We start from the raw sequence: 14,530 nt of genomic DNA, 5'->3' as shown, positions 1-14,530 counted from the left end.
AGTTTAAAAATCTTACACAAAAGTTTACTGGACAATGGTGGAATCCCCTCAGACAACTGGACGACCTCATTACAACACGTTCCACCTGTAACCCATGCAACTGTTGAATAGTTTTCAAGCAGGCTAATGACAAAGTCATTTGACTGAGGGCTACGCTTTTTCCACGACGAAAAAATTTCAGACGTCGGGAAAACCAATGCAACTGAAGTTGCTGCCCAACCATGATATGTTTTTAGTAGAAGGACACACTAGGCCAGCTAAGGGTATTTGCCAAGGAAAAGGTGTATACTCTTGCTCCTTGCTACTCAATAAGGGGACTGGCAAAATCATTGCCGCAAAGGATAAGTCTTCCACCGGTAGAAAACGTGGTTTTTGTAAACATATTGCGGCCTTGGCATATAAGCTGGTCGAGGCAAAAATGTCTGGAGCCACAGAGCTACCAAAGCCTATCAGCAGCACTGATGTGTGCCAACAGTGGGGAGTGCCAACTGTAAAAGCCCATCACGACCCTGAAAAAGAAGTAATGAAACGGAAACTGTTACAGGATATTGTATTTCAGAAACACATCTTAACGCGAGATAATATAAGGAGAAAGCGCAAGTTGCCTCGAGAAATACGTAGAAACTATAATTCAAGATCTTCAGGTAAACCACCAGTAGACCACCAACACGTTTAAATACTGCGAGAGGAGCTTTCCAAATCTAAATACCAGTGCTTTGCTTCTAAGTGCCTCTTTCTTCGTCCCAAAGAGGTTCCTAGTACTGGTCCATCAAATATGTCGTATGGAAAAGAGAACACAGCAACTCTGAAGCAGAGATCAGAGATCAAAGATTTGGTTCAGTGAGCGAGTTGGAAAGGTCACCTCTTCGATTGGACTGCAAGGAAAGAAAGAGTTTATGGAAACTGGGGACTGTGTTCTCAACAAAAAAGAACAGCCCAGTGAGAACTTTAGAAACTTGCAAAGAGGAATTGTTTTCGAATCTTGTGCTGTTGAATGCTTCCAGATTGATAGTAGTGCTGAGGTGAGGGTGTGGATTGTTTTTCCTTGAACGGGATAGATGGTTTGGAGCATCACCTGATCGGATCTTCCAGGGAGGGACATGTCTGGGTTTAATGGATATGAACAATGGGACTTTGTTTACTGCAGGTAAAGAAACGCGCAGAGGAGCAAACAGAGCCACTGGATGTTGTTACTGGGGGTCACCTGTGTCAGGTCCAGCTTCAGCTGGAGTACACATAGAGCAATTCCTGCATTCTGCAATCTTTTGTTCCGTAGTCAAGAAAATCTAGGTATCTTTTAATAAGAAAAAATTATACTTTTGTTTGTTGGTTAATTCAGGTTTTGGCCGTTTGTCGGTCGACTGTTGGTTGACTGTCGGCCAACTGTTGGTCAACAAACGTCCAACTGTGGGCCGACAGTTTTAGTCAAAAGTGTTGGCCGACCGTCGACCAACAAACGGCCAACAGTCGGCCAACTGTTGGTGACCTGTCGGTGAAGTGTCGGTAACTTGTCGGCTACAACGTGTCGTAAACTTTACCTTATTTATCCATAAAAGTGAATTGAAAAGATACGCTGCGTACTGTATGGGAAACTTTAGTATGTACATTTGTTGTAGAAACCAATCCTAGCCCAAACACCACCAACAACAGCAAAATTTTCAACGTGTTACCTACAATCTCGCTTCGAGTTATTTGTCCGCCACTTTGAAATGTGTACCTAAGTCCCAGTCCCCCACCACTTAACTAGTAGGCGTTATTGGGCGATTTGTACATGAGGTTCATTGTCAAAAACAATTCATCAACCAGAGACATCTTTTAAGGTCTTCCTCCAGATACAATATGAGGGATCTTTGGATATAGTTTCATAACTGTTGTTGCAATTCAGTGTAAAGCCCGGTCCTGGTCTTAGGAAATTGTACAAAGCAATCAAGGTCGGGTAGTCAGGTAATCCTGCATAAAATCTCATGTCCGCGTCAGAAGCCATAAACCTTGTAGCTCCAAACCTTTCCAGTTCTCTTACACACTTTTGATACACGGTAGATCTCCTTCTGGCATTCGCACTGCCGTTTTTGTTTTCTTTTGTTTTCTGACCTTGAATTTCAGGTGCTGTTTTCGCCACAGGACCAACTCTGCCGAACACTCGTTAGTAGTGAGCTTAAGATCCACCGACGGCAAACATCTGGGACGGTAAGCGGAAGTGAAGTTACCGCCAGAAATACTTCCGTTTGCCGTTGTTGTGAGGTTTCCCGCCGTAGTAGCCTTGTCTGTGACGTGAAGAAAGCCATTTTGCCGTCGTGGCTAAAACGTGAGTAAACCTTAGCAAAATAACACCATTTTAACTTACTTTGGGTGAAAATTGTTGCCAAATTTAACAGTTTATTATTATGAGAGGATGTCTGCGAAATGGCTGGGCAAAAATAAACGATTTGTTCATGGAAATTTTAAATAATTCGTTTGCTTTTCTCACAAATAGTTCGTCACTAAAACTAGCTCGATGTCAATCAAGCAACCCAGTAAGTTTTACAATCTCACCATTTCTCTTTATTTCAATGGAAACTAGTTCGGACATAAATTGATGGCCATGATATTATTCCAGGAGTCTTTTCTGGAGTCTAACTGACCACCGTGAACTATGGTTCATCTGAGAAAATTTTCATAGTCAACAGTTTCAGTAATGTTTTTCAGCCATAAAAGACATCCTTGATTAAGCATGAAAAGTTTGCTTCAGGAAATTGGTTTAACATTTATCATCATGATAAGATTATACCAGTATTATGCTGCTTTGCATACATGTCTATGCTGTGATTCAGACTTTACCTGTGTTTTAAAAAGGTCACTTGCGAGTAGCAACGAGGGTACGCTAATCTTCTCAAAAAAAGAGAAGGGCATTCAATTCCATCGCACAGAGTCCCTTGTTCACATGTATACGAATAAGTAGCCCCATCGTTCGGTAACGAATTTCTGCCAAGCACTCACTTCCGTCAAGTCCTTCTTAGTCAAAATGTTTCAATTCTGGTAGGGATAATCGAGATTAATTGAAATGCTGGCATCATTCAACAGTAAAAATTCATCTTCTGAATGTCACCATCAGCGAGGCTTTCGATCAACAATCCACGAACCTTTCCATAGGTAGCCATTGCTTTTCCTAAACTTCGAAGAGGAAAGCGAGTCAAGCTGCCATCATGCGCTTTATCTTAAGGCTATTTTTCGTGCAATTGCAACAGCGATCTCTTGTTGGAAACTGTAAATTACAGTTATTAATCTTAAACATAAGTGATTTCGTTTATCTATTACATAACCAAACCGCATGTATCCAGCACGTGTCTTATCGCCCCATATATGGTGCTGTTCCACGTGCTTACAAGGAGACGTGGTGTGAGTTTTCGTGAGAGTTGTGAGAGGGAGTTAACTGGAGTGTAATAGCAAAATCGAACCAAGAAAATAAATCGTGAGTACGCTAGCTTTTGCACGTTTTTGACATAGTGGCGACCCCACCAGGACAGCGTTGGAAATCATGGAGAAACAGATTGCAGAACTTGAGGGCAAATTGAAGACGTTGAATTTTTGCTTGAAGAAGACACAAGATGTCTTAACGAGAGACGACTGAACGGCCTTTGAGAGGCACAAAGTTTCCGTTGAAGCCCTAGTGACTATGGTAGTGAAGTTGAAGGATTCCATTGAGGAACAAAAGTTCCGAACGGCGAAGACGACGAAGCGGTGCAAAAATGGGCCAACGAAATTGAGCAAGTCATTAACGAAGGAGACGCCTGTATACGCGAAATGGAAGAACGAATTGAGCAAATCGATCGTAATCTGAAACACACAACCGTGCTCTATGAGCACAAGAGAGAAGTCGAACTAGAGAAAGAGAAAATGGTGCAACAACAAGAAGCCATTAATCGAGCACATGCGGAGGAATTGGAATTTGAGAAGAAGCTGGAGCTCAAACAAGCTCAAAAGGAACCGCCGGAAACTATGCACGAGTAAATGGCTAGCAACATGGTGAGAATGCCCAAGCTCGTGATTTGATTTGACAGGAAGTCGCAAGATTGGCTGCGTTTTTGGGACAGTTTCAAAGTCAAATTGATGATTCCAGTGCCCCTGAAGTCACAAAGTTCTCTTACTTGAAAGAATATAGTGAATATGAAGGTGCGAAATCCCATCAACGGTCTTCCGTTTACGTCTGAAGGTTACCAAAAAGCTAAAGATTTACTCACAAGAAGATATGGGAAAGCAAGTGAAGTCGTGGGAACTTACGTAAGGAATATTTTGGAACTACCCACCATGCGCAAGAGAAACGTAAAGAAGATACACGAATTTTAAGAAGTACTACTGTTTAATGTAGAGTCATTGCGAACATTGAAGAGCTTATCCAAATTGGACGCCGCGGTTCGATTTACATTCGACAAACTTGAGGTGATAAAGAATGAACTTGCTATGATAGATGAAAATTGGTGTGAATGGACTTTTGTAGCATTTTTAGAGGTGTTGGAGAAGTGGACGACTAATAATCCCATTTCAGATGAACAAAAAAATCAAAGAGTTCAAATTTCCGTCGAGATCAGTCCAGAGCTTTTCTTGCCAAACAACAAGAAGCCGGAAACCAGTCAAGGGCGAGCCCAGGGGTGTGTCTTTATTGTTGTAGCGAACAACATAAAGCAATTAACTGTGATAACGTCCAAAGCATTGAAGAAAGGAAGAAAATACTTGCCGATAAGCACTTGTGCTTCAATTGTACTGGAGCCAAACACCGGGCCAGCGATTTTAAAAGCAGAAATACTTGTAAAATTTGCGATGGAAAACACCACACTTCGATATGTGACAGGAAGGAGATACGAGAACCAGGTATGACTAGAAATTTAATTGGCGATTCCAGTGTTATTCACCCCATAGTAGTCATAAACATGGGTGGATATAAATTCAGAGCTCTCTTGGACAGTGGCACTAGCCATTCGTATGTTTCGTCAACTGCGATTGAGTTACTTAAAGCTAAAGTGAAGAGTACGAGTTTGCATCAAATCGCCATGCTTATGGGCGTTGAAACCAGAACGGACAGGAGATTTCTCACTAAACGTGAATGTCACAAAAATCGAAAAAGGGGAACTGTTGACCTTAGACAACCCAAGGTATTCCGACCCCGTAAAACATCACCCTCACCTGAGAGGCGTTAAAATGGATGATTGTGATACAAAGGCTCGCTTACCCGTGCACGTGATTATCAGCGTGAATGACTTTGCCAAGATACGGACAAGTGATCATTTACGGGTCGGACGTAGAGGAGATCCAGTAGCAGAGCGTACACGTTTCGGGTGGACTATAATGTCTTCCGGAACAGATCTAGGCAACGTGCACCTTGCCGTGAATTCTACGGTGGATCACAACCGACTCTGCACCCTAGATGTCTTAGGACTAGAGGATAAACTATCTAATCACCAGAGCGACGTCCAAGAAGAATTTAAGGAGCAACTGGTTAGGAGTCCAGACGGCCGATACGAAACTGGACTACCCTGGAAAGGGAACTGTCCTGAGTTGCCCAATAATTGTGCGGGCAGTGTGTGCAGAGTGAACACTCTTCTATGGAAATTAAAGAGAACTGATATGCTAGACCAGTGCGACGACATTATTCGGGAACAGTTAGAGGAAGGTGTGGTTGAGAAGGCACCAGCGAAGGTAACAGGCAAGGAATTCTACATGCCCCACCAAGCAGTAATACGCGAGAATGCCAAATCAACCAAGCTACGAGTGGTATATGACGCCTCGGCCCGTGCGTATGACGGTGCGCCTTCTTTGAATGAGTGTTTACACACTGGCCCCCCACTACAGAATGAGCTATGGAATGTTATTGTCCGCAACAGATTCCATCCTATTGCAGTTGGTGGAGATATGCGCAAGGCCTTCCTACAGATACATGTTAAGGAAGCTGAACATGACGCATTGAGTTTCCACTGGATTAAAGACAAATCGACCAAAGAACTAGAAGTGCTTAGGTTTACGAGAGTGGTGTTTGGTCTTGCTCCTTCCCCTTTCCTACTCAATGCCGTGATACAACAACACCTGGAAAGTGTGCAGTCCGAGTACCTAGGGACTGTACAAGAAATTAAGAACAGTCTGTATGTAGATGATTTGATTACCGGAGATACTACTATGGAAGGTGCGCAACAGCTCAAACGTCATGCAGTAGAGATTTTTAGTCGTGCAAGGTTCACCTTGCACAAATGGCACTAAAACGTGTCAGAACTAGAAAGCGACTGCACCGATGATGAGCCTCCATTTGCAAAACAACAGCTTGGTGCATCATCAGCTCGTGGGGAGTGCAACCTACTGGGACTCAATTGGGACAAAGGGGATGACACTTTACATGTTTCACTCCCATCTCAGCCTGCTACATTGACCAAGCGGGGCATCCTCGCCAACTTAGCGAAAATTTATGACCCGTTAGGACTTGTGTCGCCTGCAATGTTAGAGGGGATACAAATCTATCGAGTAGCCAGTGAGATGAAGTTGAGCTGGGATACCCCACTTCCCGAGGGGAATTGCAAAATGGTGGCTAAAATGGAAGAATGCACCAGATGATGTGTCCTTTCCTCGCAGTCTTGTTCAGTACCAGGAACCAATCGACAATATTAAACTTCATGCATTTGGTGATGCAAGTATTCACAGTGTGTGTGCTGCTGTTTATGCTGTGGTTACACAGGCGTCAGGCGTGACACAGGGTCTGATCGTCGCCAAATCCCACCTTCCTAAGAAAAGTCTGACGATTCCTCGTTTGGAGCTCGTGTCAGGCCATATGGCAGTCAACTTGTCTACAAATGTGCGGGTTGCACTAGAAGGCTTCAGTATGACGGAGGATATACAGTGCTGGCTCGACAGCACTGTAGCCCTACACTGGCTGAATGATGATGGGGAGTACTGCCAATTCGTGGCTAATCGGGTAAAAAAGACCTAGAGCCACCCGAACACGTAGTGGAGACATGTACTGACATCCGAAAACCCTGCTGATCTGGGGAGCAGAGGTGGCAGTGAGAATGAAGCACAGCTATGGTGGAAAGGTCCACCGCGGTTATCCGACTGATCTCAGTGGCCTGCTAATATTGTGACAAAGGCGACGGATGACAGCAATGCAGAAAAGAAGGTTCAACGAGAACTTTTTGCGCTCAGTGTTGAAGCAAACAATGACTTTGACACTGTTCACGAGAAGTTTGGCTAGCGTAAAGCCATGAGAATTTGTGCATGGATCTTGCGGTTCAATCACAATTCTCGTCACCCTTCCAAGAGGATCATAGGACCTCTTAAAATCGAAGAAATTCAGCAACAAGAAATGTCCTGGATCAAGCGAGCGCAGAGCCAAGGGGCAAAGAAGGTCAAGTTTGCCCGTGACCAGGAACAACTGAATCTGCAACTAAACAGCGATGGTGTATTGGAATGCCGAGGACACATTCGGGGTGAGTATCCAATTTACTTACCAGATTCTAATTCTTTCACAGTGGAAATAGTGAAGCAAGCGCACGAGGTAACTCTCCATGGGGGAGTCAGCATGACTATGGCTAAGGTCCGAGAAAGATTCTGGGTGCCAAGGCTTCGACGGCTTGCTAAGAGAGTAGTGAAGCACTGCTTTGGATGCAAGAGATTCCAAGCTCAGCCCCTTCATAACCCACCACCAGGTTATCTACCGAAGTCACGTACAGAAGGGAGTACACCTTTTGATGTCATCGGGATGGACTTAGCAGGACCAATCAAGTATATAGTGGCAAGTGCAAGCCAGAGAAGAAAGCCTACGTCGTACTCTACTCCTGTTGTCTTACCGGCAGAATCTTCCTGGAAGTGCTTCCCAACCTAGAAACAAGCGAATTTATCAAGAGCTTTAAACGTCTGATCGCGAGGAGAGGTCGACCATCCCTTGTCTACTCGGACAACGGTTCTACCTTCACAGCTGCGGCAAAATGGCTGACGAAAGTGAAGGAGGATGAGAAGTTCCCTTCATTTTTGAGTGACCAGTCCATTACTTGGCGCTTTAACGTGAGTAGAGCACCATGGTGGGGAGGACACTTCGAAAGACTCATTGGCTTATTCAAGTCTTCATTCTATAAGTCTGTGGGTCAGGGTCTGCTAAGCTGGGACGAGCTCTGCGAAGTAGTTCTTGACATCGAAGTGTTGCTTAACCATCGACCTCTTAGACAAGGTTTACACTAGGGGAAATTGTTCCGGATTCATGGTGAATCCGAAACGTTTTAGTACCGGATTGATGTTGCCATTTACACCAAAGTGGACGAATCCGAAATAAAAACTCCCCGGTTTGGTCGTGTCTCCGGAGATTTTGAATCCGGAATTTAAAGTGGGAACTTTGAATCCGATAACTTTTGAATCCGGAAAGTTTTGTCGTGTAACCGCTTTTTTTCTCGAATCCGGATATTACTTCCGCCTGCAATCATTTGAGTTTGCGGTGAAACCAAAATGGAGGATCTGTTGCTAATACTGCTGGCGGTCTCCAGTTGGCTAATCTTGTTGCAGGTTCAGGCGATAAATTTTATCATGTGTACTGCAGTATTTCTGAGGAAACGCAAATTATTATTGCAAGGAAGTTTAACGTCAGCCACACTTAATCGCCGACGAAGTAGATGGCAGGATCGAAGACCGAGACGGTTTTGGGTTAGGCCAGGTCGAACAAGTGCCTGGTGGGACAATATGATGGGAAATGTGACGGTAGCTAGCGAGTGGAGAGAAAATTTTAGAATGTCCCACCCTACCTTTATGGAACTTTGTGAAGATCTTAGGTCCCTAGTTGAGAGAAAATCAGAAAAAAAAACCGGAGTTGTCGTCGTGTGTAAACAGTCAGGAATCCGAACATCCTTTCAGTGTAAACGCCTACGAATCCGAATACTCCAAAATTGATGAATCCGGAAACATTTACGAATCCGGAAAACTCTCCTCAAGTGTAAACCTAGCCTTAGTTACGTGGAGGATGACCAACAGTTCCCTACACTAACACCCAACTCCTTCCTGTTTCTGAATGCTAACATTTTACCTGAGTTCGAGCCACATCGGCTCGAAGACCGCGACTTGAGGAAACGTGCGAAATTCTTAAAAGCTACCAAAGATACAATGTAGCGTCGCTGGACCACAGAATACCACAAAGCTTTGAGAGAGAGGCATAAACTTAAACACAACACCAAACCTAACAACTTGTCCGTAGGAGATGTTGTTATCATTAAGTCTGAAGAGCGAAACCGAAATCAGTGGCCCATGGGGGTAGTAGAAGAATTATTCAGTGGACGTGATGGTGTTGTTAGGGCAGCGAAATTAAGAGCGGGTAGAGGATTCATGGAACGCTCAATCCAACACCTCTATCCACTGGAGTTGTCCTGCAATCGAAACCCTCTGCCTTGTAATGACTCACCTTTGAACCCAACTGCATTGGAGTTCCGGCCGCGACGAGATGCAGCTGTGGCAGCACGCCAGCGAATACAGGACATTGCCGAGCAAGACACTTGAATGTGTTTACTAAAGAAACATTATTTTTATACTTATTTCTTGTTGTGTTATGGAGTCAGTTCCACTTGCATATGCCTTGTTCCCAAGTCATATGGGGGAGAGTGTTGGAAACTGTACGTTACATTAATTAATCTTAAACATAAGTGATTTCGTTTATCTATTACATAACCAAACCGCATGTATGCAGCACGTGTCTTATCGCCCCATATATAGGTGCTGTTCCACGTGCTTACAAGGAGACGTGGTGTGTGTTTTTTTGTGAGAGTTGTGAGAGGGAGTTAACTGGAGTGTAATTGCAAAATCGAACCAAGAAAATAAATCGTGAGTACGCTAGCTTTCGCACGTTTTCGACACTCTTTCCAAGCCCCCTCGACCAAGTCTGCCGTCCCAGATGTCTGCCGTCGTCGGATCTTAAGCTCGTTAGTAGCAGAGCTAGTAGAACTGGACTCTTACAACTACTGGTACTGGTTCCGAGGAATTTCTCTGGTTCTCCTTGTCATTTAATGTTTTCTCTTCCAGAGATGACAGATATCAATTGGCCACACAATTTCGCCAGATTTTGGCTCAAGTGTAGGAAATATTGCGAGGATATTGTTAGATCCGTACCTTTGCCCAGAGCTAAAATGTGTACTGCACACAAAATTGTTTTCCATCTACTTGTAGCATTTTCTCCTTAAATTTATGGCAGAAACCCACTTCCTTTTTATCCTCTCATCCTTTGGAAACTGGTGAAACTAAAGGGTCTTATGGACCCAACTTTTGTGGGGACAACCACCAACAATAAATTTAAAAGGCATATTTTACAAGCCTTACGTAACACCTTTCTGGCATTGCAAAACTGCTTGTTTACATTAAGTGGTCTTTTTTCCCAGAATGCTACGCGCGGCGCCATCTATTTCCGTATCGGGGATTGCTCGTTGAGGCAAAAGAAAAGCTACCAATCAGATTTGAAATGTAGATCGCTCATTGAAGCTAACAATTAAAAAAATGTGGATCGTGCGTTGAAGCTAGCCATTCACTTGCAAACTCAAATGACTGTTTGGGCTTTGAGACAAATCGTTTATCAGTATTTCCTTTAAGTTCTGACGCCAGCACTTTCACATTCTTCATTTGCACGTTACGTCACGCATAATTAAGAAAACCGGAAGTCGGCCATGTTGGACGATATGTAAGCGTGTTTTAGGGCACGGTCACAGTAGTGAATATGTAAGTTATCTAAGTTTGCCATGCCAACTCTATGTGCTGTAGTTGGTTGTGGCCACAACAATGTTCGCGACAAAGGAAAATACAGTTTTTTTCGAATTCCGAAAATTATAAGTCATAATGGTGAAGAAACAGAACGATTAAGCACTGAAAGAAGGAAACGATGGTTCAAGAATATTCACCGATCTGACAAAGATCTGACCGAGAAAAAAGCCGAAACAACCCGAGTTTGTAGCGCACATTTTGTTTCAGGTAAGTCAGATATTCCTGTAGAAGTTCTGGGCTTTGTTTAGCTATTAAAGTAACAAAAAACTCGGGTAAAATATTTCGCGCGAAACACTGTAAACATCAAATCACATGTGTTTGTTTAGGAAAGCCATCGGATCTTTACGATAAAAATAATGTGGATTGGGCTCCTACAGTAAATATGGGACATTCAAACATAAAGGACCCTGCTGCTGCCGCATCCCAAGGATCAAGAGCTGAGAAAAGGGCAAAAATATCGATCCAACCGGTCAAGAACAAGCGGGCTAAGAAGAAGTCTGAGGTGACAACTGAGTCAACTGACACAAGTTCAGCGAGCTCTCACGACTTTGAAAACTACTTTCATGATATTCCACTCCAAGGTATTTATATTTAAAGTCATATGTTATTAATATGGTTCACTATTAATATTTCCAGTAGAATTTGTTCTTAAAAACCATTTTTCTATAGCTTGTTGGAGTGGGTATATAACTGGATGTCAATATTTTCTGTATATGAATTCTTATTCTAACATTTCTTATTTAATATTACAGAGTATGTTAGTCAAGACTCTGATTTAGACAAGGGATGTCAGTTTGATGTTGCTACACTAGAAGCATCTGTGCAGACCACAGAGACAATTATTGACCTACACAATAAAGACGAGTACACTCGCAACCTACAGTGTGAGCTTTCTGAGCTCAAGCAAAAGCTCCTTGATGCTCAGCTTAACATGGAAACATTTCAAAATAACAACGAGAAAACCCAATTTTACACTGGTCTTCCAAACTTTTTTATGTTAATTCAAGTATATCATTTAGTTCTACCATATATCAAGTCAACGAGTACTAATGCATTGACACCATTTCAAGAGCTGTTGCTTGTTCTTATAAGAGTAAGGCTTAATGTCCCACTACAAGATCTGGCTTATAGATTTCAGATAGCCTCTTCCACTGCAGGGCGCATTTTTGATCGTTGGAGTGAAGTGTTGTCTGACCGTCTTGGTTTTCTTATACATTGGCCTGACAGAGATCAACTTAGAGCCACAATGCCATCAGTCTTTCAAAAAAACTTCGGGAACAAGGTGTCAGTGATTATTGATTGTTTTGAGGTGTTTATTGAAAGACCATCTAGCTTGATTGCTCGAGCAATGACATGGTCAAATTATAAACACCACAACACTGTAAAATTTTTAATAGGTATTACTCCCCAAGGCTCTATATCATTTATATCTAAAGCATGGGGTGGTCGAGTAAGTGATAAATACCTGACAGAAAATTGTGGAATCTTGAGGAAATTACTTCCTGGTGACATTGTGCTTGCAGACAGAGGTTTTGATATCGCAGATAGTGTTGCCTTACAGCAAGCCAAACTGCATATACCAGCATTTACCAGAGGAAAGAAACAGTTGTCAGCCATTGAAGTGGAAACTACCAGGAAAATAGCAAATGTCCGGATACATGTGGAAAGAGTGATCGGACTTGCCCGGCGTAAATATACAATTTTACAAAGTATTCTGCCAATTACCTTGTTGAAAGCAAAAAGTGGCAAGCAAGCATCCATTGATAGAATTGCAAAATTATGTTGTGCCCTGACTAACTTGTCAGATTCAATTGTGCCTTTTGAGTAGTCAAAGTATTTAATACATAGTTGGTCTAGTCCTTTCAAAAATATCAGTAAATGGAAAGCAATATTTTAACAACAATATAGCAGTGAAATAAACAGTTTATTTCATGATTTAACAATGTAAACAAATTGGTTATAACTTTGCAAATCACTAAACACCATTTAGTAAACACAATTTAGTACTTAGGTGTGAGCACCCTGTCAATTTTCTATTATTATATGTGGCAGAACATACAGTGCAGTACTCAATATTCCAATTGACGTAAATGGGTATGGATTGAATGACTTCTTTCTATTACTAGTGATATCATGAACATAGTAAACACTGTTTTGTACTTGTAATTCTCTGCCTTAATTTGGTACGAAAAATATATGACTATTGCATCTAGTCCAATTTTTGACAGTCCATACACAGCCATCTACCTTTTGGGGGATTCTTTAGTCTTAGACACTGAAGGTGAAACCATTTAACTTTACAATCATCATTATCGCATCCAACTAGAGTGCTGTCTTCAATATATCGCTGGCAGATGCACCACTCTGCGCTATCATCATCAGGACTAGGTGCTACGAGTGTTGAGGGTAGTGAGGGACGGGTATAAAGCTTTCCAACAATCTCAGGTAGAATACCTATTTTAAAGAATTCTGTTACCTTGGCAACAGAAGCACTCCAAAACTCCACATCTGGCATTATCCTTTCAAGATAAAGTCCATGTGGTGTCCATACGATGAAATCACAATATTCCACATTGCAAATGAACATTTGGCATTGTACTTGGTAGTAATATGCATGTGTTCTATTAAGATAGATGCTATCACTGTCATTCTGCAGACAATAGTTTTTGTCACTTATTACATGTGGATCAGTTGGGCTGAGATCTTTAGCACTGTACGGACATTTAATTTCACAAACACCTGCCCCACAGCATTTGCAATTGACCAATCCATCTGGTGATGCTCCAATATGAGGCCACTGCTTATTTATTTGCAGTCCACTATCACAAATACTAAAGTCATCATGGCATCTGTTCGTTTTTTCTAAATAGGCCTTACGGGCATTGGTCTCATTTTTACAGCCCCATGCTGTTGCTGCACTACTAAACTTAGTAGACTCTGGGTAGCAAATTCTCTTAATAAGGCTTGGGGAGGGCCTGCTGATGTTTGTGTGGCATGCAGATTTAAAGTTTGAGGCTGTTATCCTTCCTGCCCTCTGCTTGTACCATACATTAGTTGATGCCTGCTCTCTAGTACCCTCCTCAATAGCCTTTATTTCTTCATCTGTTATTGAAATCTGTAAGCTTATGTCTATGCACTTACTAAGAAGTTCATCATAGTTTAGTTCTGTAGCATTTGCATCATAGAGGTGGGTCAATGGTTGGGGTAAAGCTGCTTCTTTAGGGATATACTTGGTATTGTATGGGGATATTAGAGATAAGATGGCAGGCTTGCTGTCGGACAATGAAATCTTTTGAAAAAAGTTCAACTGTTCTTCATAACTCGTTATGGTTAGTGGTCTTTGAACTACTTCGTCACTGTTTCATAGAGCTGTTGGTACTTTTTTGTCTTCAAGGAGTTGTGAGTGTTTTTTCTTTGCTGAGGTGAAATCGATTTCCTCTATAGCTGCATAAGGTATTTCTTTAACATAACCTGGCATCAGCCATTGACTTTTGGTTTGGGTGCAGGTTGTTGATGAATGCATTCGACACGCAGCTTCTGAAGCAAACAATATAGCAGCAACGTGAGAACAGCACTCACTTTTTCCAGACATACAGTCACAATGTGCTGTAATAACCTTTCCTGAGTATTCTGCCAATATCCAGGCTTTTAATGGCTTTTCACTCGCTCTTTGAGAGTGATTTACCTGAAAATAATTAGAAGCAGTATTTTTAACATACGTACCTACAATAATAAACTACCAGTAATTTGTTGTTGTACAACCGAAGCTATAGAATAACTTAGTCAAACCTTA

General features: G+C 42.2%; 2 protein-coding genes across 3 annotated transcripts in view; one reads left to right on the top strand and one right to left on the bottom strand.

The window, feature by feature from the left end:
- Window positions 1–10,631: 10,631 nt before the first annotated feature.
- Window positions 10,632–12,950, top strand: LOC111346900 (uncharacterized). Its single transcript, XM_022954158.2, has 3 exons — window positions 10,632–10,944; window positions 11,064–11,318; window positions 11,490–12,950. The coding sequence occupies exons 1-3, from the start codon at window positions 10,716–10,718 to the stop codon at window positions 12,563–12,565; spliced, it is 1,560 nt and encodes a 519-aa protein (XP_022809893.2). The 5' UTR covers window positions 10,632–10,715; the 3' UTR covers window positions 12,566–12,950.
- LOC148735437 (uncharacterized) overlaps window positions 12,643–14,530 on the bottom strand; it is a 30,565-nt gene continuing 28,677 nt past the window's right edge. For both annotated transcript variants that reach the window (XM_088752102.1, XM_088752103.1), the window contains exon 3: window positions 12,643–14,422. In XM_088752102.1, the coding sequence (XP_088608228.1) occupies window positions 14,099–14,422 (324 nt within the window). In that variant the 3' untranslated portion in view covers window positions 12,643–14,098. The remainder of the gene's footprint in view (window positions 14,423–14,530) is intronic.

The sequence above is a fragment of the Stylophora pistillata genome, chromosome 3 (genome assembly GCF_964205215.1).
Source record: "Stylophora pistillata chromosome 3, jaStyPist1.2, whole genome shotgun sequence".
Taxonomy (NCBI): Eukaryota; Metazoa; Cnidaria; class Anthozoa; order Scleractinia; family Pocilloporidae; genus Stylophora; species Stylophora pistillata.
This window is presented reverse-complemented; position numbering and strand designations above follow the sequence as displayed.

What these genes read in the sequence shown, in the direction of transcription:
- LOC111346900 (XM_022954158.2), top strand. Translation starts at nt 10,716, where the DNA reads ATGCCAACTCTATGTGCTGTAGTTGGTTGTGGCCACAACAATGTTCGC. An exon ending in TAGCGCACATTTTGTTTCAG is followed by an intron (nt 10,945 to 11,063) that starts GTAAGTCAGATA and finishes GTGTTTGTTTAG; the next exon opens with GAAAGCCATCGGATCTTTAC. An exon ending in TCATGATATTCCACTCCAAG is followed by an intron (nt 11,319 to 11,489) that starts GTATTTATATTT and finishes TTAATATTACAG; the next exon opens with AGTATGTTAGTCAAGACTCT.